This window comes from Bicyclus anynana, chromosome 27, assembly GCF_947172395.1.
Source record: "Bicyclus anynana chromosome 27, ilBicAnyn1.1, whole genome shotgun sequence".
NCBI lineage: Eukaryota > Metazoa > Arthropoda > Insecta > Lepidoptera > Nymphalidae > Bicyclus > Bicyclus anynana.
Window position 1 is genome coordinate 1,602,727 of NC_069109.1, and position 27,622 is coordinate 1,630,348.

Genomic DNA, 27,622 nt, shown 5'->3' on the forward strand with positions numbered 1-27,622 from the left:
TATTCTGCAACAAGAGGAACGGCCATTTAAAAAAGAAAAGAAAGTTAAAAGGTGTCATGTGTGGAATGCGCTAATATTTGTTTTCTATTTATTATTGTGTGTGATGTGGACAAACAAATCCCTTGATTGATTTGCCGTTTCGTCGTTATTTTCTTTAAATGAAATAATTTTCGCCATGTTCTTGCTTCAGTATCGGACCGCAAAATTATTTCAAAATAAGTTCGTATATTAAACTTTTAAATCTACTTTTCACACATCAAAACATCGTCCTGAACCTTTGATAAAAGGCATACAGTATTCTGTAACTAATATTTGTTTAAATAAGATAGTCTGCATCATAAAAAGTATATCCTTTAAAAGTTATTCTTCAATTTCTCGTCCATAAAAATGCTCGTTATCAATTAATTCGATATTGTGACCTATTCATCATTATGGAACTCCGTTCAAACAGTGATGTTGGGAGAGTGAAATCAAAAAAACCCGTGTCAACAGCAAAAGTAAGTGTCTCATTGGTCAATCATAAAATAACCAAAGCTTTTATACTATTAGATAGGTTTCTAAAGAATCTAAACTGAGGTTTCAATTAAAATTGAACTGAACAAAGGTTTCTAATTGTCTTAATTTCATATAGTCACATAGTACACAATGAAAGTTATTTAAACTATTAATACCAAAACATTGTATATAATGTCGAGTTGTCTGTTCTTGAAGTGTGAACTATATATGACAAAATTGTGCACACATGCGCTCAGTGGATCACTCTTGATCACTGATTAATTTGAATCACTTTTTCCTGTGATTTTGTAGGCACATAACATATTTATAGTACAAAATATTGTTGTTACTAATTTTTTTTCTCTATTGTAAAGTACCAGGAGAGCCGTGATAGCCCAGTGTATATGAACTCTGCCTCTGATTCCGGAGGGTGTGGGTTTGAATCCAGTCCGGGGCATGCACCTCCAACTTTTCAGTTGTGTGTATTTTAAGAAATTAAATATCACGTGTCTCAAACGGTGAAGGAAAACATCGTGAGGAAACCAGCACACCAGAGAATTTCTTAATTCTCTGCATGTGTAAAGTCTGCCAATCCGCATTGGGCCAGCGTGGTGTACTATTGGCCTAACTCCTCTCATTCTGAGAGGAGACTCGAGCTCATCAGTGAGCTGTATATGTGTTGATAACAACAAAGTACCATTTGGTACTTCATAACATTACGATCTAGCTTACTTATGTGACTAATTAGTAGTTTAACTTAAACCTAAACTTATAATATATTAATAATAATAATCCATGTTGTTAATAATAATTAAAAATTTAACCTTTATAATGCGGGAAATTTGAATGCCCAAGCAAGTGGTCAAGGCTCCAGAGTAAGCAACCTTTTCACAATATGCCGTCTCAAGAACAACTGCCGACCGATTCTTGATCCAGCAGTTAAGCGAAAGCTTCTTAAGGTGTTGGTCGAAGCTTTTACTGATATAATGTTTGTTGTCCGCAGTTCTGCGTGGTATGCTTAGCCACAGATTGTAAATTGTACCCTCTGAGCAAATATGGTCTGGCAGAGGCGTATCGCAACTTGACTGATAAATCCGTAAGTTATTGACTTAAATGATTAATGGTTTAGTAGCACCTCTATGTGACAGCCTCCATTGCACAGTGGTATAAGCAGTGGATTTACAAAACGGAGATCCTGGATTTGAGCAAATCTCAGGCTGGGCCAATTGAGGTTTTTTTAACATGTTCGCTGTGGTACGAGGTCAATTGACCTCGTACATCTAGTCACTTCAAGAGAGACCCCACCACACAAAGTTTTACTATGAGGTCAAAAAACTGCACCAGAGGAAAGTACAGAGAAATCAGTGCCGCAGAGAACATGTTGATTGGCCCAGTTCTGTGGGAGGCTTCGGTCGTGTGTATACCTTGGCAAATTCGTTCGTAACACTCCCGATGGTTAGCCTGCTTTCATTGTAAGTAGATTGCATCATAGCTTCAATGGCTAACTGGTAAAAATAAAAAAAAATTATAATTAAGTTCTCTGGCTAATGATAATGGCTGACTAAATTCACTTTTAAAAAATAATTTCGTACAATTGGGTTTCTTTATTATGTTTATTTATACTATATATTTTTTTAAATACTATGTTTCTATTGTCCAATTTCTATAATTTAATTTTGTTTTCTTTCTTAATGCTTTTAAACTGCTTTCTCTATTTACTTTCATATTAGGTTTATAACTAAGTTTCTATGTTCTGTTCTTCCCTCAATAGGATCTGGCAGAATATCAGCGTTGTAGGTACTGATGTAGCCACAACATTCTAGCTGAATCGGATCCATTTTATTGGCTCAACACATTTAATTCTATAAATAATAGTTATAAGCACTAGTAAGCGCAGTGTTGGCCGACCCCCCCACCAGGTGGACTGACGACATCAAGCGAGTCGCAGGGATTCGCTGGATGCAGGTGGCTCAGTATCGTGATGTTTAGATGTCCTTACAAAAGGCCTATGTCCTGCAGTGGACGTCCATTGGCTGATATGATGATGATGATGATGATGAATAGTTATAAGTATCCAGACGTGTATTAGTTTTAAGTCTTCAATGTGTTGTGTAAACAAATAAACTGTTTTCTATTCTATTCAAATTTATCTTTCAGCTCCTGTGCAACGTGAACTTTGCACCGGAATTTTGCACAGAGTGTGCACAGAGGTTGGTAAACTGTGACAAGTTTAGAGACAAAAGTTTGAGAAGTTTCGACCTGTTGTTACAACTGTGTAAAAGGAAACAAGTGGTAAGCATTTTCATCTTCTAATCATTTTAATCAATACATGTAAATATAAAACCGGCAATGTAGGATTCCGTAGATTAAATTAGCACTTCTTCTTATTCTTCTTTCCTGGGCCATTTCCACACATTGCCACTGAGGTTGACCGTTGTACGTAGGTCCTTTTGGTGCTGATCCCCGCTGGAGTCACTCCAGCCAACCGAGCTTGCTCCAGAAGCTTAGCAGGCCGCCCAGGTCGCCGAACGCCTCTTGGAGTGTTGCTGGGGATAAAATGGATGCTGCATATTGTTCGGATACACCTATGCATCTAAGCATATCATGTATCGGGGTTTCCTCTTCCTCCATGCATGCTTTGCACAGAGAACTGTCGGTTATACCTTAGCTAAGCACTTATATAATGCACAAAATCCCAGTAATGCACAAAAATATCAATAAAGATACCCCATACCATGGGATAGATGATAAAAAATCCATGTAGAGAAACCCCAAAAACTTTTTTATTACTTAACTGTTATAGTATTGCATGTAATTTCATTATACATCCTACTTTTGTCAATTTTTTCATATATCCATAAACAATGTGAGGAAACCTGCAGGATGTTTATCCTTCACCGTTGAAAATTATACCAGAGAATTGTCTTAATTTCCTGTGAGTGTGAAGTCTACCAATCTACATTATTGGGCCAACGTGGTGGACTATTGGCCTAACTCCTCTCATTCTGAGAGAGACTCGAGCTCAGCAGTGAGCCGAATATGGGTTGATGATGATGATGATGATGACAATCTCCTTGATTTCAGTTAACAACAGAAGACATAAAAGAAATTGACCGAACGCAAAATCAACTTGCATCAAATATAAGCCAGAAAATATACAATCCTGATCACTGTGACTCACACGTAATACATAATCCGATAGAACAAACAGGACATTTACAAATTGATATAAAACCGAAAATAGAAGAATTAAATGATGCAAATAGTGAAGAAGAATACCTAGCAGATGATATAGATCATGGCACAGAGTTTATATATGAATACAATGAAGAAAAACATACAGAAATCGATACAGACGATTCAGATCAATTTATATATATTAAAAATGAGACATTAAATAAAAAATGTGACAATGTCACAGACAGCGAGAGTGATGTAGAAATAATAAATGATGTTGATGATGAAAAAAAACTTGATACGAAAAACAGTGATTATGTTTTAGTAATCGTCGAACCTAAAGATACAAATGCAGTTGAAAAAGGCAACACAAGTGATGCAAAAAAACGTAAAAAGGCAGTGAAAAAAGATGAATTGTCCCCAAAAAGAAAAACACCGAAGATGAGATTAAAGAAAAAGACAAAAAAATCAATTAAATCTGGCAATCAGGATTATTTAAAGTATTTTGAAGTCACCAAGTTGAGTCTGGAAGAGCAACTGGCTACAATACAGAGTAGGAAGGAGGCGCCGAACTTCAAAAAGTCTCGCTACAAATGTATGACGTGCTACAAAGGATTTTCAAATGTTACTACATATGAAGCTCATATGGCCAGACATACTGATGTGAGTATCTATTAAAAAAAAATAGAAAATAAAATCTTATTAATTAAAAAATTTAACTGACTTCAAAGATTCAAACATTGTACCATCGTAGGCGGAGCTGTGGCTCTTATTTTTGTTTTTTTTTCGCACCGCCTTCAAACCAATCAATAGATAACATATAAATACAATAGTACAGGAGCCGAAGAGGGGATTTTTGCAGTTACTCGAGCGCGGCAGATAAACATAAGGGACTATACCTTACACTTTGTCGAGTACCTCCACCGAGTATGAGCCCTTCATATTGGTGGGTACGTTTAGGGCAACCAAAAAAAAAAACTAACTTCATAACTACTCAACCAGCACGTCAGATTAAGATAAGGTAGGTGAGTTGATAGCTAAAAACTGCACATTTCGAAAATCTGACGATTTGAGCGTAACGTAATGGAATGGGAGGGTTTCAAAGTTACAAAATTAAACCCTTATATTTTAGTGCTCGAGGTACGAGTGCGATTAATTTTTTACTTATTTTTAAGGAAATAATCTTCTAATTAATCGCTAAAATTTTCTTACAATTTCAGTAAGCCAAAGTAATAAAAATTGTTTTTAAAGTCTGTAGTTTTTTTTTTCCACCGCTAAAAGCGGAAAAAGTAAATAACCATTTATTCTTCCTATAATTTAATCTACCAAATGTAATCGGTCTCAATGACGCTTGAGTAACTGCAAATTTAGCATCCCGGGCTCCCCTACTACAATGTTATTTTTCGCTTTTTAGAGTAATGCGCCTTTAACTGGGTTAATTTATTTTTTGTTTATTTTTCTAATTTTAGTATGCTATATTGACCATAAATCTACCACAATGGCTTGCTTCTCATGTTGAGATTAACCATGTACACAGGATATATTATACGGGAACCACGCGGGTGAAACCACGCGGCGTCAGCTAGTTTAACATAATACAAAAAAAAATATTAACAATATTTTTATTATTTTTTCAAATGAAGCTGTCATTTAAAAATATTAACAAATTAAGCTATCGTTAAAATGTTTGTCAGTTACTAGCTGACGCCGCGCGGTTTCACCCGCTTGGTTCTCGTTCCCTTAGGAGAACGGGGATAATATATAGCCTATAGCCTTCCTCGATAAATGGGCTATCTAACACTGAAAGAAAATTTCAAATCGGACCAGTAGTTCCTGAGATTAGTGCGTTCAATCAAACAAACAAACTCTTCAGCTTTATATATTAGTATAGATATAGATTATTATCAATTATCAAATCGCTAATTGTTACTGTTACATTAAATACTAAAAATTGGTATTTTAAAATCTTATTAATTTAATTAATACTTTGTTTTGTATTTTTACTTCCAAGACTAGGTTTGAATATATTGATTTTTATGATACATTCGGGTAAATAAGGTCAATGTTAACTAATTTATACATAAAAAGCAAAGATTGACTGGATATTTGCAAAATAAATAAGATTATGAAATTTCAAAATATATTGAAAAATCTTTTTTCGTAATTAGATGAAAATTTTAGCTTCCTCACATTAAATGTGACATTTTTTAATAATTAAACTATAAACCTAAACGCACAAATAACAAAGATATTAGTGATTTCTTTGAACGCCAATACGAATCTAACGATCATTATGTACCTACGACGTCATCAGTTCTTACCATTTTGTATGGGGCGTCTTTCAGGGATCCGCGGCAGCATACTCTTAATTTAAATACAATTTAAAAAACTGTCATCATGTATGTATAAATGTTCATATATTTTTTTTAAATCCCTCTTTTATTTTCAGAAATATGGTCCATTTGTATGTGAGATATGCGGCCTACATAACAAATCAAGTGACAGATATCGTCACCATGTCAAAAACCACAGCCGTGTGTACAGCTGCAATGTCTGTCCGTTTGTCACTACGTATGAGTAAGTCTTTTCACTACTTCTATTTATTTCATCATCATCAACCCATATTCAGCTCACTACTGAGCACGAGTCTCCTCTCAGAATTATAGGGGTTAGGCCAATAGTCCACCACGCTGGCCCAATGCGGATTGACAGACTTCACACATGCAGAGAATTGAGAAAATTCTCTTATATGCTGGTTTCCTCACGATGTTTTCCTTCACCGTTTGAGACACGTGATATTTAACTTCTTAAAATGCACACAACTGAAAAGTTGCAGGTGCATACTCGGACCGGATTCAAAGCCACACCCTCCCGAATCGGAGGCAGAGGTCATATCCACTGGGCTATCACGGCTCTCATAAAGAATTACACAACACTAAATATGGACGGCTCGAACGCCACGAAAATACTGAAGCCGACCGTACGGCGAGCGCCTTATCGCCAGTTGTTCCCGCCCGATCGCTACCCCTCTCTAACTCCCTACTGTTTACGGAAACAAGTCGCGCCACCTAGCGTCGGCACGAGCCAACGAGATCGAGCGACGTCATATCTGTCCTAGAATACATAGGGTTCATGTCACTGGATGTGATGCCCTTCAAGTCATGACAGACCATACAGACCATTTGTTGAATGTTTTTAATAACAGATTGCAAAGAAAAACACCACAAAAAAAAAATATCCGTCTGAGATTACTATTTCCTGCAGTACAAGTTCTCTTATGTTCCAGCATAACAGCAGAGAAACACGCGCTCTGGCACGACGGCATCACTTACAAGTGTGAAATATGCAGTGCAGAGTTCAGGTTGGTACACCAATGTTTAGCTGCAACCTTATACAGGATGCCCCGTAAATACTACGGCATACTCTACAGGGTGATAGCTGACATCAATAATTTTTAAAATCGGTCAATAAATTACGGAATTATCGCTGGACATTCATAAAAAAAAGCATACATACAGCCGAACGTAGAACCTCCTCCTTTTTGGAAGTCAGTTAAAAATAACGCAATATTTATGTTAGCCGATTTTTTTCTGTTTTTAACTTGTATTGATTTTTGTACAAAATACAAAAATCCTTCCTTCAGTGCAGTTTGATTATACTATGTCCAAAAAATTTACTTAAATTTTAGTTTTAATTTTATTAATTTTGTTGCATTGGTAGGTTTGTGATTTTTGGTTGTAAATTGAACTATAGAGCGACATTTTCATCCTGTGATGCAAGCACCTAATTAATTAAAAAAAAAAAAAATTTGTTTACAATAAAACATAATTTACTCCATAAGAATTTATTACGTATTTCAGTAAGAAAACAACATACTTGTCCCACCTGCGTATATGGCACCCCTCTGACGTGGTGTGCACTCTCTGCGGTTGCTCCTTTATCAACGACCGAGGTCTGCGGCTGCACATGAGCTACAAGCATCGCTCCAACGACATAGAGGTGACATTCTGTTGATGAACTTGTCTATGGCACCCCCCCGACGTGGTGTGAACTCTGTGCCTGCTCCTCATCAACAACCGAGGTCTGCGGCTGCACATGAGCTACAAGCATCGCTCCAACGACATAGAGGTGACATTCTGTTGATGAACTTGTCTATGGCACCCCCCCGACGTGGTGTGAACTCTGTGCCTGCTCCTCATCAACAACCGAGGTCTGCGGCTGCACATGAGCTACAAGCATCGCTCCAACGACATAGAGGTGACATTCTGTTGATGAACTTGTCTATGGCACCCCCCCGACGTGGTGTGAACTCTGTGCCTGCTCCTCATCAACAACCGAGGTCTGCGGCTGCACATGAGCTACAAGCATCGCTCCAACGACATAGAGGTGACATTCTGTTGATGAACTTGTCTATGGCACCCCCCGACGTGGTGTGAACTCTGTGCCTGCTCCTCATCAACAACCGAGGTCTGCGGCTGCACATGAGCTACAAGCATCGCTCCAACGACATAGAGGTGACATTCTGTTGATGAACTTGTCTATGGCACCCCCCGACGTGGTGTGAACTCTGTGCCTGCTCCTCATCAACAACCGAGGTCTGCGGCTGCACATGAGCTACAAGCATCGCTCCAACGACATAGAGGTGACATTCTGTTGATGAACTTGTCTATGGCACCTCTCTGACGTGGTGTGCACTCTGTGCCTGCTCCTTCATCAACAACCGAGGTCTGCGGCTGCACATGAGCTACAAGCATCGCTCCAACGACATAGAGGTGACATTCTGTTGATGAACTTGTCTACGGCATCCCTCCGACGTGGTGTGCACTCTCTGCGGCTGTTCCTTCATCAACGACCGAGGTCTGCGGCTGCACATGAGCTACAAGCATCGCTCCAACGACATAGAGGTGACATTCTGTTGATGAACTTGTCTACGGCATCCCTCCGACGTGGTGTGCACTCTCTGCGGCTGTTCCTTCATCAACGACCGAGGTCTGCGGCTGCACATGAGCTACAAGCATCGCTCCAACGACATAGAGGTGACATTCTGTTGATGAACTTGTCTACGGCATCCCTCCGACGTGGTGTGCACTCTCTGCGGCTGTTCCTTCATCAACGACCGAGGTCTGCGGCTGCACATGAGCTACAAGCATCGCTCCAACGACATAGAGGTGACATTCTCTTGATGTAAAACTTGTATATGGCACCCCTCCGATGTGGTGTGCACTCTCTGTGCCTGCTCCTTCATCAACGACCGAGGTCTGCAGCTGCACATGAGCTACAAGCATCGCTCCAATGACATAGAGGTGACATTCTGTTGGTGAACTTGTCTATGGCACCCCTCCGACGTGGTGTGCACTCTGTGCCTGCTCCTTCATCAACGAGAGAGGTCTGTGGCTGCACATGAGCTACAAGCATCGCTCCAATGACATAGAGGTGACATTCTGTTGATGTGAAACTTGTCTATGGCACCCCTCCGACGTGGTGTGCACTCTGTGCCTGCTCCTTCATCAACGACCGAGGTCTGAGGCTGCACATGAGCTACAAGCATCGCTCCAACGACATAGAGGTGACATTCTGTTGATGAACTTGTCTATGGCACCCCTCCGACGTGGTGTGCACTCTTCTTTCTTCTTCTTCTTTCTTCTGGGCCGTTTCCGCACTTAGCCAAGTGTTTGGCCGTTGTGCGTGGGTCCCTTGGTGTAGGTTCCCGCTGGATTTATTCCATCCAGCCGAGCTCGCTCCAGAAGCTTAGCAGGCCGCCCAGGTCGCCGATAGCCTCATGGAGTGTCGCTGAGGAGCCAATGTAGGTTGCTCGTTGTTCCGTTACGCCTCTGCAACTGAGCATAACGTGTAGCGGTGTCTCGTCCTCCTCCATGCAGGCTCTGCACAGAGGACTGTCGGTCAAACCTAGAATTGAAAGGTGTTTGTTTAGCGGGCAGTGACCTGTTATTAGGCCAACTACTGTTCTCAGCTTGTCTCGTGTGAGGTTCATAAGTTTCTTTGTTATCCTTGGGTCGAGGCCTGGGAGTGCCTCTTTTGTATGTCTACATGTGGTTATGCTGTCCTATAGTTCGGCGTGGGTTCTGATGGTTTGTTTGTGCAACCATGTTTTGTATTCACTGAATGGTATGGGTACTATTGGTTCGGGCCCTACTACCTTCAGTGTCGTGGCGCGACGCGCCAGTTCATCAGCCGCTTCATTACCTAAGATTCCGCTGTGTCCCTTTATCCATCTTAATGTAACTAAGTTATTTGTTGCAAGTTTTGTTAGGGCCTTGTGACAGTCTAGCAGTAGTTTTGACGTAGTCGAGTGTTTTGCCAGTGCTTTTAGTACTGCTTGACTGTCGCTAAGTATATTAATGTTAAAATTTTTTACCTGTCTGTTGGTCACGGCAACAGCCGCAGTTGTGATGCCGACGCATTCTGCCTGGAAGACTGAGTTGTGCTTACCAAGCGCTTGTGCAATCCGTATGTTGAGGTCTTGGCAGTAGACTCCTGCTCCAGGACTCTGTGCCTGCTCCTTCATCAACAACCGAGGTCTGCAGCTGCACATGAGCTATAAGCATCGCTCCAACGACATAGAGGTGACATTCTGTTGATGAACTTGTCTATGGCACCCCTCCGACGTGGTGTGCACTCTGTGCCTGCTCCTTCATCAACAACCGAGGTCTGCAGCTGCACATGAGCTATAAGCATCGCTCCAACGACATAGAGGTGACATTCTGTTGATGAACTTGTCTATGGCACCCCTCCGACGTGGTGTGCACTCTGTGCCTGCTCCTTCATCAACGACCGAGGTCTGCGGCTGCACATGAGCTACAAGCATCGCTCCAACGACATAGAGGTGACATTCTGTTGATGAACTTGTCTATGGCACCTCTCTGACGTGGTGTGTACTCTGTGCCTGCTGCAACAACATAGCAAACATCGCTCGCTGTTTGAGTCACGTCATATTTAATTTCTTAAAACACATAATTGAAAAGTTGGTGGTGCATACCCCGGACAGGATTGGAACCCACACCGTCTGGAATTGGAGGCAGAGGTCATATCCACTGGGCTATATCAGCTAATTAACTGTTTCAGAGCCCCTCGGGTCCGAAGTGCGAGCCGTGCAACATTCGGTTCGCATCTGAGAGCGCCTACCAACAACATCTGGACGTGTCCCTCAAACATGCCGACGATTCGTAAGTAAACCTGACACTTTGTTTTACAAGCTTATCTGTAGATTAGAGCAAGATTTGATTATAGACAGACAACTGGACAGGTGAAACTCACCTGTCCAGTTGTCTGTCTATAATCAAATCTTGCTTCTAAGTTAAATTTGATCCACTTACCGGTTTCCGATTTTATAAATCGGCTGACAATGCAATATTGTTATGACATAGAGCTGATCTGATGATGGAGTAGGAAGGTGGCCATAGGAACTCTGTAATTAAACGACGTAGCCCCATCGAGTTTGGGCTCGTTTGATTCGTCTTGACGAGTACTTTCATAAGATGGTATGAATCTGGTGATGGAGCTGGAAGGTGGACATAGGAACTACGTAATTAAGCGACGCAACGCTTTTAAGTTTGGACTCGTTTAATTCGTCTTGATGAGTACTTTCATACTAGATGGTATGAGTCTGATGATGGAGCTGGAAGGTGGCCATAAGAACTCTTTAATTAAACGACCGGACCCCACCGAGCGTGGGTTCAAATGATTCGTCTTGACGAGTACATTGTCTCTAATCATCAGACCCTGTAATCTGACGATCGAGCTGGAAGGTGGCCATAGGAGCTCTTTAATTAAACGACCGGACCCCACCGAGTGTGGGTTCAAATGATTCGTCTTGACGAGTACATTGTCTCTAATCATCAGACCCTGTAATCTGACGATGGAGCTGGAAGGTCCCCATAGGAACTCTTTAATTAAACGACTGAACCCCACCGAGTCTGAGTTTGTATGATACGTCTTGACTAGTACTTTGTCTCTAAATCATCAGACCCTGTAATCTGACGATGGAGCTGAAAGGTCCCCATAGGAACTCTTTAATTAAACGACTGAACCCCACCGAGTCTGAGTTTGTATGATACGTCTTGACGAGTACTTTATCTCTAGATGGTAAACAGGGTCTGATGATGGAGCTGCAAGGTGGCCAAAGGAACTCTGTAATTAAACTATGCAACCGCATCTAGTCTGAGTTTGTATTATTCGTCTTGACGAGTACTTTACCTTTAGATAGTATTCAGGGACTGATGATGGAGCTGGAAGGTGGCCATAGGAACTCTGTAATTAAACGACCGAACCCCACCGAGTGTGAGCTCGTTTGATTCGTCTTGACGAGTACTTTGTCTCTAAATCATCAGACCCTGTAGTCTGATGATGGATCTGGAAGGTGGCCATAGGAACTGTGTAATAAAACGGCACAACCCCATCGAGTTTGGGCTCGTTTGATTCGTCTTGACGAGTGCTTTGATACTAGATGGTATGAGTCTGATGATAGTAGTGGAAGGTGACCATAGGAACTACGTAATTAAACAACGCAACACTATCGAGTTTGGGCTCGTTTGATTCGTCTTGACGAGTGCTTTGATACTAGATGGTATGAGTCTGATGATAGTAGTGGAAGGTGACCATAGGAACTACGTAATTAAACAACGCAACACTATCGAGTTTGGGCTCGTTTGATTCGTCTTGACGAGTGCTTTGATACTAGATGGTATGAGTCTGATGATAGTAGTGGAAGGTGACCATAGGAACTACGTAATTAAACAACGCAACACTATCGAGTTTGGGCTCGTTTGATTCGTCTTGACGAGTGCTTTGATACTAGATGGTATGAGTCTGATGATAGTAGTGGAAGGTGACCATAGGAACTACGTAATTAAACAACGCAACACTATCGAGTTTGGGCTCGTTTGATTCGTCTTGACGAGTGCTTTGATACTAGATGGTATGAGTCTGATGATAGTAGTGGAAGATGACCATAGGAACTACGTAATTAAACAACGCAACACTATCGAGTTTGGGCTCGTTTGATTCGTCTTGACGAGTGCTTTGATACTAGATGGTATGAGTCTGATGATAGTAGTGGAAGGTGACCATAGGAACTACGTAATTAAACAACGCAACACTATCGAGTTTGGGCTCGTTTGATTCGTCTTGACGAGTGCTTTGATACTAGATGGTATGAGTCTGATGATAGTAGTGGAAGGTGACCATAGGAACTACGTAATTAAACAACGCAACACTATCGAGTTTGGGCTCGTTTGATTCGTCTTGACGAGTGCTTTGATACTAGATGGTATGAGTCTGATGATAGTAGTGGAAGGTGACCATAGGAACTACGTAATTAAACAACGCAACACTATCGAGTTTAGGCTCGTTTGATTCGTCTTGACGAGTGCTTTGATACTAGATGGTATGAGTCTGATGATAGTAGTGGAAGGTGACCATAGGAACTACGTAATTAAACAACGCAACACTATCGAGTTTGGGCTCGTTTGATTCGTCTTGACGAGTGCTTTGATACTAGATGGTATGAGTCTGATGATAGTAGTGGAAGGTGACCATAGGAACTACGTAATTAAACAACGCAACACTATCGAGTTTGGGCTCGTTTGATTCGTCTTGACGAGTGCTTTGATACTAGATGGTATGAGTCTGATGATAGTAGTGGAAGGTGACCATAGGAACTACGTAATTAAACAACGCAACACTATCGAGTTTGGGCTCGTTTGATTCGTCTTGACGAGTGCTTTGATACTAGATGGTATGAGTCTGATGATAGTAGTGGAAGGTGACCATAGGAACTACGTAATTAAACAACGCAACACTATCGAGTTTGGGCTCGTTTGATTCGTCTTGACGAGTGCTTTGATACTAGATGGTATGAGTCTGATGATAGTAGTGGAAGGTGACCATAGGAACTACGTAATTAAACAACGCAACACTATCGAGTTTGGGCTCGTTTGATTCGTCTTGACGAGTGCTTTGATACTAGATGGTATGAGTCTGATGATAGTAGTGGAAGATGACCATAGGAACTACGTAATTAAACAACGCAACACTATCGAGTTTGGGCTCGTTTGATTCGTCTTGACGAGTGCTTTGATACTAGATGGTATGAGTCTGATGATAGTAGTGGAAGGTGACCATAGGAACTACGTAATTAAACAACGCAACACTATCGAGTTTGGGCTCGTTTGATTCATCTTGACGAGTGCTTTGATACTAGATGGTAACCAGTAAATATAAATAATAATAATGAATTAAACTCTTGTTTGTTCATAGCACGTTGGAGCCAGACTCTCCAAAGATACCGAACAACAAATTGAATATGAAGCATGCGCCCAGAAGCAGGCAAGACATCCAGACAGTGGAGTGCGAACTGGTGAGTATTATAATTTTTTTTTTAGTATTTGCCATATTTTTTTAAATATGACCAATATTTCTTTTCCCCTCTAACTAGTCGGGAATGTGTTAGGAGTGGGTGCGACTATAGTCCAACGGGGCAGGGATCGAACCACCACTCCTTGGTGATGAGTCCGACACCTTTACCGTTGAGCTATGGAGGCTATTTGATGAGCTTTTCAGTTGTGTGCATGCAGTTTTCAGGGTGAAACGTACGTAGAGAGTATTTTGTCGGACCTGGGTGACGTTGTCGCATGGGTTCGCCGAATTTTCGCGGATGATAGCAAAATAAATAAATCATTATATAATCATGATGAACTTCCGCAAAGTAACGCCTGCTTCTATCCAATAGTTTCTTTACATTTTTGGGTAAGTAAACGCAGACATGTTGGTGAAAAAATTTGACAATGAATGACGACGCGTGCACCGAAGTGACAAGACCGAAACGCGCGGGCACAGATTAATACTTCACAGATTCATAATACATGTAATGTCAGTTAGACGGAGAACTTTGATTGACACTTTAGCCGTGTGGGAGAGATGTAATGAAAGACTTGGTTTGTATCCAATTGTATCGAATGTATTGAATCAAAAACGTATTACTTATATTTACACAATCAATCTTACAAAACTAGGAACGCACAGTAGTGCAGATGGTGTGGACGTCCAATCACACAAATCTTGAGTGAATCAGCGTGATATAAATATGCGGCGCCGACGATTCGCGCGGAGCAGTGCAAACTTGTAGTTCACGTTGATATGTCGTCCGTTGCTCCGGCGGTGGAAGTGCAGACGTATGCACGAATTGGTATGCACGTATGTAGCCAGCGAAGGTGTGTGAGTATATATCGGCGCATTTCACGTGCGGCTGTGCGGCCTCAGTTTGCTGCGGCTCGGCGCAGCGCGCGGTCGCTTGCTTGGCATGTATGTAGGCAGGTAGCTACAACACCAACACAGAGCGCGAGCGCAAACATTATTATTGATTAATCTGTGGCTATAAAGGATTATATTTTTATTTCCAGTGCGGTACACAGTTGAAAGGCTTCAAGCTGTATGCCCTCCACTTCAGCAAGATCCATCCGGACAAGACGAGCAGTCAGCTCCGTCCAAACTTGGAGCAGTTCCTGTGCGATCAGTGCGGGAAGTCCTTCAAGGTGAGCCCATCATCATAAACAGCCGATGGACTTTCACTGCTGGACATAGCCTTGCATGGACTTCCAACGGTCTCGGTCCATCTAGTGGGGGGTCGAACAACACTGCGTTTCTGGTAAGGTTGCCATTCCAGCACCTTGGGACCCCATTCCTCGGCTCAATGTGTCCTCTAAACTTGGAGTAGTTCCTATACAATCAGTGCTGGAAGTCCTTCAAGGATAGCTGATTGACTTCCACTGCTGGACATAACCTTGCATGGACTTCCAACGGTCTCGAGCTGCCAACATCCAGCGGCTCCCTGCAACCCGCTTGATGTCTTCCCTCCACCTAGTGGGGGGTCGACCAACTGTGCTTGCCGGTGCAGTGTCACCATTCTAGCACTTTGGGGCTCCATTCATGAGCCCTCCAAACTTGGAGCAGTTCCTGTGTGACCAGTGGGGAAAGTCCTTCAAGATGAGCCCATCATCATCTTTATCAGCCAATGGAGGTCCACTGCTAGACATAGTCTTGCATGGACTTCCAACGGTCTCGGTCCATCTAGTGGAGGGTCGAACAACACTGTGCTTCTGGTGGGGTCACCATTCCAGCACCTTGGGACCCCATTCATCGGCTCAATGTGTCCTCTAAACTTGGAGTAGTGCCTATGCAATCAGTGCTGGAAGTCCTTCAAGGATAGCCGATGGATGTCCACTGCTGGACATAACCTTGCATGGACTTCCAACGGTCTCGAGCTGCCAGCATCCAGCTGCTCCCTGCTACCTGTTTGAAATCCTCGGTCCATCTATTGGGGGGTCGACCAACTGTGCTTACCGGTGCAGTGTCACCATTCCAGCAACTTGGGGCCCCAGGGGCTCCATTCATGAGCTCTGTATGCCCTCCAAACTTTGAGCAGTTCCTGTGTGACCAGTGAGGGAAGTCCTTCAAGATGAGCCCATCATCATCATTATCAGCTGATAGACTTCCACTGCTGAACATAACCTTGCATGGCCTTCCAACGGTCTCGGTCCATCTAGTGGGGGGTCCAACAACATTGTGCTTCTGGTGGGGTCACCATTCCAGCACTTTGGGACCCCATTCATCGGCTCAATGTGTCCTCTAAACTTGGAGTAGTTCCTATGCAATCAGTGTGGGAAGTCCTTCAAGGATAGCCGATAGACGTCCACTGCTGGACATAACCTTGCATGGACTTCCAACGGTCTCGAGCTGCCAGCATCCAGCTGCTCCCTGCTACCTGTTTGATGTACTTGGTCCATCTATTGGGGGGTCGACCAACTGTGCTTGCCAGTGCGGGGTCACCATTCCAGCACCTTGGGGCCCCATTCATCAGCTTTATGTGCCTCAACTTGGAGCAGTTCCTGTGCGATCAGTGTGGGAAGTCATTCAAAGTGAGCCCATTATCACCATCATCATTTACAGCTGATGGACGTCCACTGCTGGACATAGCCTTGCCTGGACTTCCAACGGTCTCGAGTAGAGAGTAGTCAGCAGGTGGCGTAAAACAAAAATAACCATAGTATTAGTAATACACACACATACAAATAATTTACATCCTAATACATAAACAATATTACACAAATACCTACAATAATGAATAAAATACATATCAAAATATACTAATAAATCTATACTAATATTATAAAGATCTATACTAATATTATAGAGATCAATGTCAGAGAAAAAAGGCTATTTTTATTTATTTATTTATTTATTTATTTGTGTGTAACTTGGGTTTTAATTTTATTTAGTTACATTTATTCGCTTTAATGAATTTTAATAAGATCCTTGTATTTTTTAAATTTTAATGATACCGGGTACAAGAGTGGACCTGAAATGGACCATCTACTTTCAGCTAATTCGGTTCAGTAGTCGAGGCGTGAAAGAGTAACAAACATTCATATCATCAAAATCATCAGTTTTCGCAAATCTCGGGAAACCATAGTTTTTTTCGGGATAAAAAGTAGCCTATGTGTTAATCCAGAGTGAAATCTATTTCCATTCCAAATTTCAACCAAATCGCTTCAGTAGTAGCGGCGTTATAGAGTAACAAACATCCAAACATACAAACTTTCGCGTTTATAATATTAGTAGGATTATCAATTATCAATAATGTAGGCTGTCTGGCCTTTTTACCCAAATGTCCGGCTTTTAATTTCGGCGACCTGGCAACCCTATTGAAGTTATATGAGATGAATAAATGATGTAACCTTTGTGTCCAGTACCCCAGCCTGTTGAAGGACCACCAGCTGGTGCACTCCGGCGTGAGGAAGTACCAGAGCGACAAGTCGTACCCCTGCCCCATCTGCGGGAAGAAGTTCACGCTCAAGGGCAACACTGACCGCCACATGTGGGTGAGTGGTTTACCTTATCTATGACTAGACGTATGACATAGAGGAGTTAGACATGGAGATGCATCGCACCCAAATTCAAAATTGTGCCTTTTTTTTTAAGTTTACTCCTTAAGTATCGATTTTTCATATAGCCCCCGGTATGAAAAAAATATATGCAGTAAAATTCGATGAACGAATGACAGCGTTACGTTTTTCTGCGCACCTTTCACTGTGCGCTGCCGCAGGGCACGCCCGCACGCATGTGCACGCTGTTGGCGGGCGCGCACGTCGCGGGCTGCTGCTCCTCGGTTGCGCACCTTTCACTTCAAGCGTAGTCAATCTGAAAGAGTAAACTCTATTCGTGCGTCGGAGCTGATACACACTTTTTTTACATAAAAATGGAACCGAATTCAAAGACATATTTTAGTTATTTTGATTTTAGCACAAAATTACTCAACCGATTTTCATGATAATGAAATGGGACCAATCTTAATCGACGAAGTTATGAGGTAACAAACATTAAAGAAAACGAATAAAAAGCATACGAATTGAGAATCTTATCATTTTTTTGAAGTCGGTTAAAATTAAAAAAACGAAGCGCCATTTATAAGCCTCAGGCTTAACTGTATCGTAAGACATTCTTAGTGTACAAAAAGGGATTGTTTCAAAGTTCTCTAAGAACGCCATCTACTGGTAATTCAAGGTAACAAACACTGTTTCAAAACCCGATTGAAAATTTTCGTAACACATTCACCAACTTTCTTAACTTAAGTGTAGGTAAAGTAGTTTTACTTCGAAAACGTGGTCACGACTGGACTGAATAATCTCGTCGTTTTATCGTGGTATGTACCCGTTTAAATAATAATCATAATGAAAAAACACGAAATAAGTTTAAAATCATTAATTTATGATAAACAATAATTGCAACACGAAACATTATTGCGCTATATTACAAATGCGACTGGCAGCGTGACGGTGTCCACGCTGCCTCACAAACAACTGAAGCTCAAGTCATCAAATACTCTCTCTTATTTGTACCAACACTGATACATCCCCTCTACAATAATATAAATAATGGATGTTAATACCACCTGAGCCGTTTATAGCCTAATGGAGCCAGAGAATTAAGAAAATTCTCTGCGTGTGTGAAGTCTGCCAATCCGCATTGGGCCAGCGTGGTGGACTATTGGCCTAACCCCTCTCATTCTTAATTCCGGTTAACTGTACTGTTTCATCTCTCCCCCAGACGCACAAGAACGTAAAGCCCTTCAAGTGTCACTCGTGCGAGAAGACGTTCGTGAACCCGTCGGACCGCGCGCGCCACGTGCTGCACGTGCACCTCAAGCAGCCGTGGCCCAAGAAGAACCCCGGCCCGCGCATACGCCGCAGTCGCACGCTGCACGCCAAGGAAACCAGCGAGATCAAATGGCGCGAAGGTGAGCTTTGTATATAGTATGTAATCCCTCTTTCGCATAAAACTGTGCCTACAATTCCCCCATCTCCCTCGCATCTACTCCGTCTACATTACTCCCTCATCTCTCTCTTGTACGTCACTCCCCTACCTCTCGCATCTGCCCCGTACTCCCTGTGTCTCACCCCGTCTTGTACTCCTCAAGCAGCCGAAGGTAAGCTTTGTTAATAGTATGTAATCCCTATTTGGCATCAACTGTGTCTACAATTCCCCCAACGTATGTTAGTAGAATTTAATTCCCCCATCTGTCCTGCTCCATCTACATCCCTCTCTGTACTCCCTGCGTCTCACCCCCCGTCACGTGCTACACTGTGCACCTCAAGCAGCCGTGGCCCAAGAAGAACCCCGGCCCGCGCACGCGCCGCAGTCGCACGCTGCACGCCAAGGAGACCAGCGAGATCAAATGGCCGAAGGTGAGCTTGGTATATAGTGTGTACTCCCTAGTGTGTCTGGGTCTGCAAACCTCCCCCCCCCCAACCTTTCTTAGTAGAATGTAATCCCCATCTCTGGCATCTGCCCTGTAGCCCTGTAGCCCTCACCTTAACCCCTGTGTCACCCCTTGTCTCGTGTGCCTTAAGCAGCCGTCACACAGCACGCCAAGGAGACCAGCGAGATCAAATGGCCAAAGGTGAGCTTGGTATATAGTGTGATAATCCCTCTTTCGTATAAACTGTGTCCACAATTCCCCCAACGTATGTAAAACGCATCTGATCCATGTACATCACTCTCTCTGATCCATGTACATCACTCTCTTTATTCCCTGCGTCTCACAGCCCCCCCCCCCCCCCCCCACTGCTGTGTTACACGCGCACTTCAACCAGCCGTGGCCCAAAAAGAACCTTTGTTAATAGTATGTAATCTACCTACCGTGTCTTGTGTCTGTAACCCCCCCCCCCCCCCTAATATTTGTTAATATAATGCAATCCCCCACTCTTCCTAGCATCTACTGTGTCTACATCCCTCCCCCGACCTTTGTTAGTAGAATATAATCCCAATCTCTCTCGTATCTGCTTCCTACTCCCTGTGTCTCAACCCCTGTCTCGTACACCACAAGCAGCCGCACACTGCACGCCAAGGAGACCAGCGAGATCAGATGGCCGAAGGTGAGCTTGGTATATATCTGCTCCATCTACATCCCTCTCTGTACTCCCTGCGTCTCACCTTCCGTCGCATGCTGCACGCACACCTCAAGCAGCCGTGGCATTCTGAAATTTGTTAATAGAATGCAATCCCCCACTCTTCCTAGCATCTACTGTGTCTACATTGCCTCCCCCCCCCCTCAGATATTTGTTTATAGAATGTAATCCCCCCACTATCCTCCCATCTGTGAGGTCTGTATCTACATCCCCCCTCACCTTTTTTAGTAGAATGTAATCCCCCATCTCCCTCACATCCAATCCGTCTACATTACTCCCTCATCTTTCTTTTGCACTACATCACTCAACACCACCCTATCTCTCAACACCAGCGAAATAAAATGACCGAGCTTCGTTAATACATATTTCGATTTCAACACGATATTACTGCCAGACCTGGCCCAAATAGGAAAACCTCAAACAGCCCAGCCGGGTTCGAACCCAGAATTTCTTTTAAATCCACTAGCCATACCACTGTGCCACGGAGGCTGTCATTAGAGAATAAGGTTTTACTGTTTATGAGTTTCGTGTATAAATACAAATGAATTTCTTTCCAGGGTGAACGTGACGAGGAACTGACAACCGAAGAAGATTGAAGAGTTTACTTGTATACAGAAGAATCAGTACAGAACATTTCACACCATTGGTTCACTAAGTGGACCCCCAAGGGTGACCCCCTGCTCAGCAGGGGTCTACGTTGGCGTGACGAACAAATAACCCGTCGGCTCACTGCTGAGCTCGAGTCTCCTCTCAGAATGAGAGGGGTTAGGCCGATAGTCCACCACTAGTGACATATCTCTATTATAAAATCTTTGGCACAGAATGAATTTTAATTTTATTGTTACTTTACTTATAAATGTATATAAATGAAATAATTTTATAAATAAGTTATGTTTATGTCATAGTCAAGTAATTTACTGCGGTATAATTTCCTTTTCTAAAACAATTAAATTTTATTTAAATAGAAATTGATGTTTTTTTTATTCTTTACAATTAAGCCCTTGACCACAATCTCACCTGATGGTAAGTGATGATGCAATTTAAAATCCCACCAGCCAGACCTGGATCAATCAAGAAAACTTTAATCGACCCAGCCAGGGATAGAACCCAGGACCTCCGTTTTGTAAATCCACCTTAGGAAACACAAGCCAGGCTTTCCACAACTTCGCTGTTCTTTCGAGAAAGCCTTTTCAACAGTGTGGGTTCTCTTGTGTATTAATAACTTGCTCTATTCTGTAGTTTTATAACTACACATCACAAAGGATGAAGGCTTTTCACCAGTGTGGCTTCTTTTGTGTCTTAATAAATTAATTAATAAATTAATTATCTTGCAGTTCTATAATTTTACACCATTGTGCGTTTCGCTAATATGTCTTAATAACTTACTTTTCCAGTTTTATAACTGCACGAAGCTTTTCACCAGTGTGAGTTCTTTTATGTCTTAATAAATTACCTTTTTCTGCAGATTTATAATTGCACATGTCACAAGAATAAGGTTTTTCGCCTGTGTGGATATTTTTATGTGCTACAAAATGACATCTAAATGCAGTTTTATAATTGCACGTCTCACAAGAATAAGGCTGTTCACCAGTGTGCTTTCTCTAATTAGTTTTAAAAATAATCTGCGTAGGTTTCTCCTGGACAATGCGTTTTATGACATAAATGAATTTTTAACTTTGACATTTTAATATAAATTTATTCTTTTGACAATATGATGTAAATTGATTTTTGATTCATTTATTTTTTATTTGTATTTTCTTTTTTTCAAATTAATTAATATTGTTCTTCTATTCATTATTAAAAGTAATTTCTGGAATGACATAATATTTACTGTAAATGTAACTAATATAATATTTTGCATGCCAATCGGGCGTGATACAGAACAGATTATATTTATTTGTTAAGACCTTGTAAACTGTATCAGCAAATAAAGGATTGTATTTGTATTTGTATTGTATTTGTATTTCTCATGTGCTTCAATAAATTATCTGTATGTGCACATTTATAATTGCATATACTACAAGAATAGGGCTTTTCACCAGTGTGGATTTTTTTATGCCTTGACAAATGACGTTTTTCTGCAGTTTTATAACTGCATATATCACAAGAGAAAGGCTTTTCACCAGTGTGAGTACTTATGTGTCTTGACAAGTTATATTTTCCTGTAGTTTTATAACTGCACAACTCACAGGAATAAGGCTTTTCACCAGTGTGGATTTTTTTGTGTTTTAATAAATAACTTTTTTTTGCAGTTTCATAATTACATATATCACAAGAGTAAGGCTTGGCAGCAGTGTGGATTCTCACGCGTGGTTTCTCATCTGGTACAGCTTGTTTGGGTTTCTTGAATATGTCGTATAACTGGACTACACAATTTGTGAATCTATTTATATCTGTGTACGGTTTGGTGCCGCTCTGAGATGATCGCTTGTCCAGTTGGTCGATGTTAGTTTCAAGGATTTGTTCGCTTTTCTGGATCGCACCTGCTTCTTCAGTTGCCTGCACTTTGTTATCGTTGTTTGCCGCAAGTCTCGCGGACAGTGGAGCCACTGAAACAACACATTCTTCTTATAATTGACTCCGACAAACCTTTGCGACAGCTCTACTGCTACTATCTGTGCGCCTGAACGTCACTCCCGCGACTTTACAGGGCCAGAGGTGCAGGGTTCGATCCCCGGCCGTTGGACTATTGTCCTGCCCTGCTCGTCACTTACCTAAAGCCTGAGCGCAGTCTGCAGACGGGGGAGGGTCATCATTCAGCCTCTGACTTCCTGTTCTGTGAAACATAGCAGCAGAATGTGAGTTTGCTAGCACAACGTTATCCGTGGTGCAATGGTATGCGAGGTGGTACTAGACAGGTCCTGGGTTCAATCCCGGGCTTCACACTTCACACACACAGAATTATTAAGGTATGCAGGTTTCGTCACGATGTTTTCCTTCACCGTATGAGACACGTGATATTTAATTTCTTAAAATGCACACAACTGAAAAGTTGGAGGTGCATGCCCCGGATTCGAACCTATGTCTTCCAAATCGAAGGTAGAGGTCATATCCACTGTACTATGACAGTATATTATTATAGAACGGCCTCCGTGGCGCAGTGGTATGCATGGTGGATTTACAAGTTGGAGGTCCTGGGTTTGATCCCCGGTTAGGACCGAATGAGGTTTTCTTAATTGCTCCAGGTCTGGCTGGTGGGAGGCTTCGGCCGAGGCTAGTTACCACCCTACCGACAAAAACGTACCGCCAAGCGGTTTAGCAAGTGTGGATTTCATCCTACTCCTAACAAGTTAGCCCGCTTCCATCTTAGACTGCATCATCACTTACCATCAGGTGAGATTGTAGTCAAGGGCTAACTTGTAGAGAATAAAAAAAAGAACTGTACAAACAGAAAGTGTTTTACAAGCCATGCAAGCAAACACAGGTGTCGTTGTATACTGACTTGTTCTGCAGCACGAGTGAGTCACAGCTATGCTTCACAACTGCACGAGGCTGTGATGCAGGACATACAGCATTGCTGCCATCGTTCTGTCAAGTATAAAACTCATTCACAACACGTCTGTCTGTACACAGAGGAAATATGTTAATGGTCACAGAAGTGGGATACATTTTTTTTTTTAATTCTTTATAACTAACATTTATAAATTACCCTCAATAGCTCATCGGTTAGAGCGGTTGGACTCATCAGCCAGGGGTGGTGGTTCGTTACCCGCCTCGTTGGTCTATTGTTTCGTGATGTTTGGAAGTGCCTACAAAAGGCCTATGTCCTGCAGTGGACTCCATCGGCTGATAGGATGATAATGATGATGATTAGTTAGCCCTTGACTACAATCTCACCTGATGGTAAGTAATGATGCAATCTAAGGTGGAAGCGAGCTAACTTGTTAGGGAGGAGGATGAATATACACCCCTTTCAGTACACGACATCATACAGGAACGCTAAATCACTTAGCAGTATGCATTTGCCAGTAGGGTGGTAACAAGCCACGGTCGAAGCCTCCCACCAGCCAGACCTGGACCAATTAAGAAAACCTCAATCAGCTCAGCTGGAGATCAAACCCAGGACCTTCGTCTCGTAAATCCATTGCACCAAGTCTCACCTGGAGATGCATGATCATATGTTCCTTGTATGCTTCTTCTTGCACAAAGTCTTCATAGCACAACGTACAACCGAAGACTGTACTTTCACTCTTTATGTAAATGTAACTCTCTGTTCCGACCACGTCTTCTGAAATGCAGGAAGCCTCTTCTTTTAAACAAAGAGCCTCATGTAGAGCTTCATCATCTTGCATCGGTTCCAACTTTATGCTCATGTTAGAGAATTCATCTCTATTTACACACTCGTTGCTGGAATTGTCATCTTCGTGTACCGATTCTGAGTTATCAGAGTTTGACATGGAGTCAGAACTGTCTTCACGCTTCAGCACAAATGTTACATCTCTGACAGATTCCTCTGCTGCTGTCCGTTCCTCATCGGTGTGATCTATGTACAAGTCACAGTAGTTTGCTGCTAATGTTGTCTGTGTTAACTTACACTGCAGATGTTTCATAGTATGGTTCATAGGTTCCTTATGTTGTATATTAATCTGAAACAAAAAGGTTAGTTGAAGTTTTTTAAAGGAAGGTCTTAAATTAATTATTATCGCTTTCTTTGATCATAAAAAATATATTGTATTTTTTTTTCGTGTTTAATTTTTTTTCTCATCTCTACTCGGCAATCTGTCATTCAACTTTGAGATGTTGGTCAGAGATTGTGTCATCAGAAGAAGTAAGTCCATTATCTCCTATTCTGCTGTATTCTATCTATCATAAGACCAAAATATTTAGTAATAATTTATTATTATAGTCTGCATAATTCGAACAGTGCGTGTTGCCAGTGATGACGTACGGATCCGAGACTTGGTTGCTAACTATGGGCCTTATTAGAAGGCTTAAAGTCACTCAGTGGGCGATGAAGCGACCTATGATATATATGGAGAATCAAAGTGGTGGCTCGTGACTGTTTTGTTTGGGAGTCTATGCAAGAGGCCTATGTCCAGCAGTGGAAATCCATCGGTTGGTAATGATGTCTAAATACTTACTAATTTATTTTGTTCACGGAAGTCTGTCAGCAGTGAATGGGCTCTCAAGCTCAAGTCTCTAAATCTGCTGAAGTTGATCAATCTCTGAGCACACATCACACAGAGCGTTTGCTTCAGGTTTCCTCGACGACACAACTGAAACAACTGCACACAATAGGGTTTTGAACCTTTAAATATATTAATTTTTTGAGACATTTGAAAAATTACATCAGTATCAGCTACCCAGTAAATACTTATCTGAACTTAATTGGATCAAAAATCATAAAGTTTTAGCTTCTTTACAAGTAAAAGAGACATTTTTTATTACAAGAAGTATAAACATAAACACACAAACAACAAATATATTTGTAATTTGTGTCTGTAATTTAAGAATGTGAAATTACAATCCAACCATATGTAGTATGGGCTGTTTTTAAGCAATTAACAGAGCTGAACAATTTACTTTTACTAAATTGCGCTACTATTCACAAATTTAAATATACACAATTAAAAAAATGTAGTCAAATGCCCAATGAAGTTGTCAACTCACAGACAGACCAGTCAGCTGTTCATATGCCTCCTCCAACTTGTGTTTACTCATTAGAGACAGCTTGCTGTCAGAGTCCAGGCATATCATGCACATCTGTAAACCAACCATATACCAACAGTTACTTCTACATGACTGATTGCATGTAAGTAATGATATAATTATTTAGCCTTTCCTTGATCTACATTATCAACATTGTAAATTATACTCACATGCAAGTATAAATATATCTTGGCACTTTTTCATCTAAGTTCTCAAATAAAAACATAATAAACAGACCTGCACTATTGAAGGAACTGCATTAGAGTGAATCTGCCGCACACAACTCTCTGTTGTATAAAAGTCATCATCTAGGAAGTGCTGGGAGCAGACCACAGCAGGGTCGGGCAGGTGATGGTCTTGTGTGCCGAGGGCTCTGAGCCAAGCAGTACGGAGATTGCCTTCACTGGGTAATCTGGAAATTAACATTCATGGTATCCATCACGGTTAAAAACATTTACTAAGTCAAGGTTACTACACAATGGATGAATTCCTTAATGACAAAGATGCTTGGAAGTCATTGGAACAGGTTCCACCTTCACACAGGAAGTAAGTGTGAAAGAACAATATAGATAATTTTAACAAGTAAGTATAAACTATAAAAATGTATGATTTATTGTAAGAGCAACTGTTGAGTTTATCACTGGCTCTTCTGGAACCTGTGTACTGTAGGTAGTCTTTACTCAAACTTGATGTTTTAAAAGTACATGTAAACTAAGCCTTCAATACTTGAAATAAATGAATTTTGAATTTGATACTAGTCTTCAATTGTTTTAGGTTTAGGTAATCAAAAAATTATAATAAAACTTTGACACACATGGCTTTCAATATGATATTATAGTAACTGGAGTCAAGAAACGGAACCAATAAAGCTCAGTCACACAGTACACAGTGCGTGAGACAAGGTCATAATTCTTTGTCTTTGCTGGAACTTTTCCACACTTGGTAGCACTATATTCTTTATGGTAGCTTGTAGATTTTGATAGTCAGAATAAGACTGGTTGACAAAGAGTTGTAATGTTGTCTGTGAGATTGGCGGCTGTGGCTGAAATACATGAGATAAATAATTCTACTCACGCATGAAAGGTAATTCCCGTTCTCTCAGATGTTGACATATTGTCGGAAGTATTTTCGCAGAAAGGCACGCAGCACCGCATTATTGATATGTCGTCACGAATACAATAGTCCTCAACTGATAGGTACTGCTCTGCTTTTAGTGCTTACTGTAGTCAGCTCTACTACACCTCATAAACGACTCGGAAGTCGGAGGGCACATATGGGCAGTTAATATTAATAAATTTGTCACCAGTAGTGAAACTCTTTGTATAGCCTGAGAATCTCGTAGAGAGTAATACTAATAATAATAATAAATAATAATATATTCTTTGCACAGAATTCATGCAACACTTCACTTCAGGAAGTGCATCAAGTCAACAATCGGACTCCTTTGACTTTTTTAGACTCGGTGACAATTTTCGACTTTTTGTTTTTTGTTATGTGATTTGTACGGTTTATTTAACATTAACAGTCCATAAAAGTAGATGTTTTATTTTAAATTAAACTAATTTTTCAAAAATAATTATCACAGAATAATTATTTTTTAGTAAAGTGTAAATGCATTTGACAATTGAATTGACAGTTGACATAATGTTGAGTACATGACAGATGGTAGCCTTTTTTGCTTTTAGGGTTCCGTAATCCGAAAGGAACTCGTAAAGTTTCTCTATGTCCGTCCATCCGTCCGCGGCTTAGCGCAGAGACTATTTCTACTAGGAATCTGTAAGTTAGCTAAGTATGTAAGGTAAGGAACATATTGACGCCAT

At 41.4% G+C, this 27,622-nt stretch overlaps 2 protein-coding genes across 3 annotated transcripts; one reads left to right on the forward strand and one right to left on the reverse strand.

The window, feature by feature from the left end:
• Positions 1–21,121, forward strand: LOC112056425 (zinc finger protein 555). 2 transcript variants are annotated; one of them, XM_052890320.1, is made up of 14 exons: positions 1–497; positions 1,499–1,591; positions 2,653–2,787; positions 3,580–4,335; positions 6,122–6,249; positions 6,959–7,033; positions 7,533–7,671; positions 10,756–10,856; positions 13,948–14,047; positions 15,090–15,221; positions 17,436–17,567; positions 18,793–18,944; positions 19,609–19,645; positions 20,711–21,121. In XM_052890320.1, the coding sequence occupies exons 1-14, from the start codon at positions 432–434 to the stop codon at positions 20,747–20,749; spliced, it is 2,085 nt and encodes a 694-aa protein (XP_052746280.1). In that variant the 5' UTR covers positions 1–431; the 3' UTR covers positions 20,750–21,121. The 2 variants fall into 2 exon arrangements, 1 of the variants encoding a protein (XP_052746280.1); XR_008252267.1 differs by lacking the exon at positions 19,609–19,645 and having other exon boundaries at positions 2–497; positions 18,793–19,430.
• LOC112056426 (zinc finger protein 260-like) lies at positions 21,079–27,488 on the reverse strand. Its single transcript, XM_052890333.1, has 9 exons — positions 26,877–27,488; positions 26,040–26,214; positions 25,764–25,856; positions 25,235–25,378; positions 24,254–24,739; positions 23,596–23,681; positions 22,868–22,929; positions 22,117–22,702; positions 21,079–21,749 (listed from the first exon to the last, which is right to left on the reverse strand). Exons 1-9 carry the CDS (start codon positions 26,954–26,956, stop codon positions 21,536–21,538), a joined length of 1,926 nt encoding a protein of 641 aa, XP_052746293.1. The 5' UTR covers positions 26,957–27,488; the 3' UTR covers positions 21,079–21,535.
• Between the last annotated feature and the right edge of the window lie 134 nt (positions 27,489–27,622).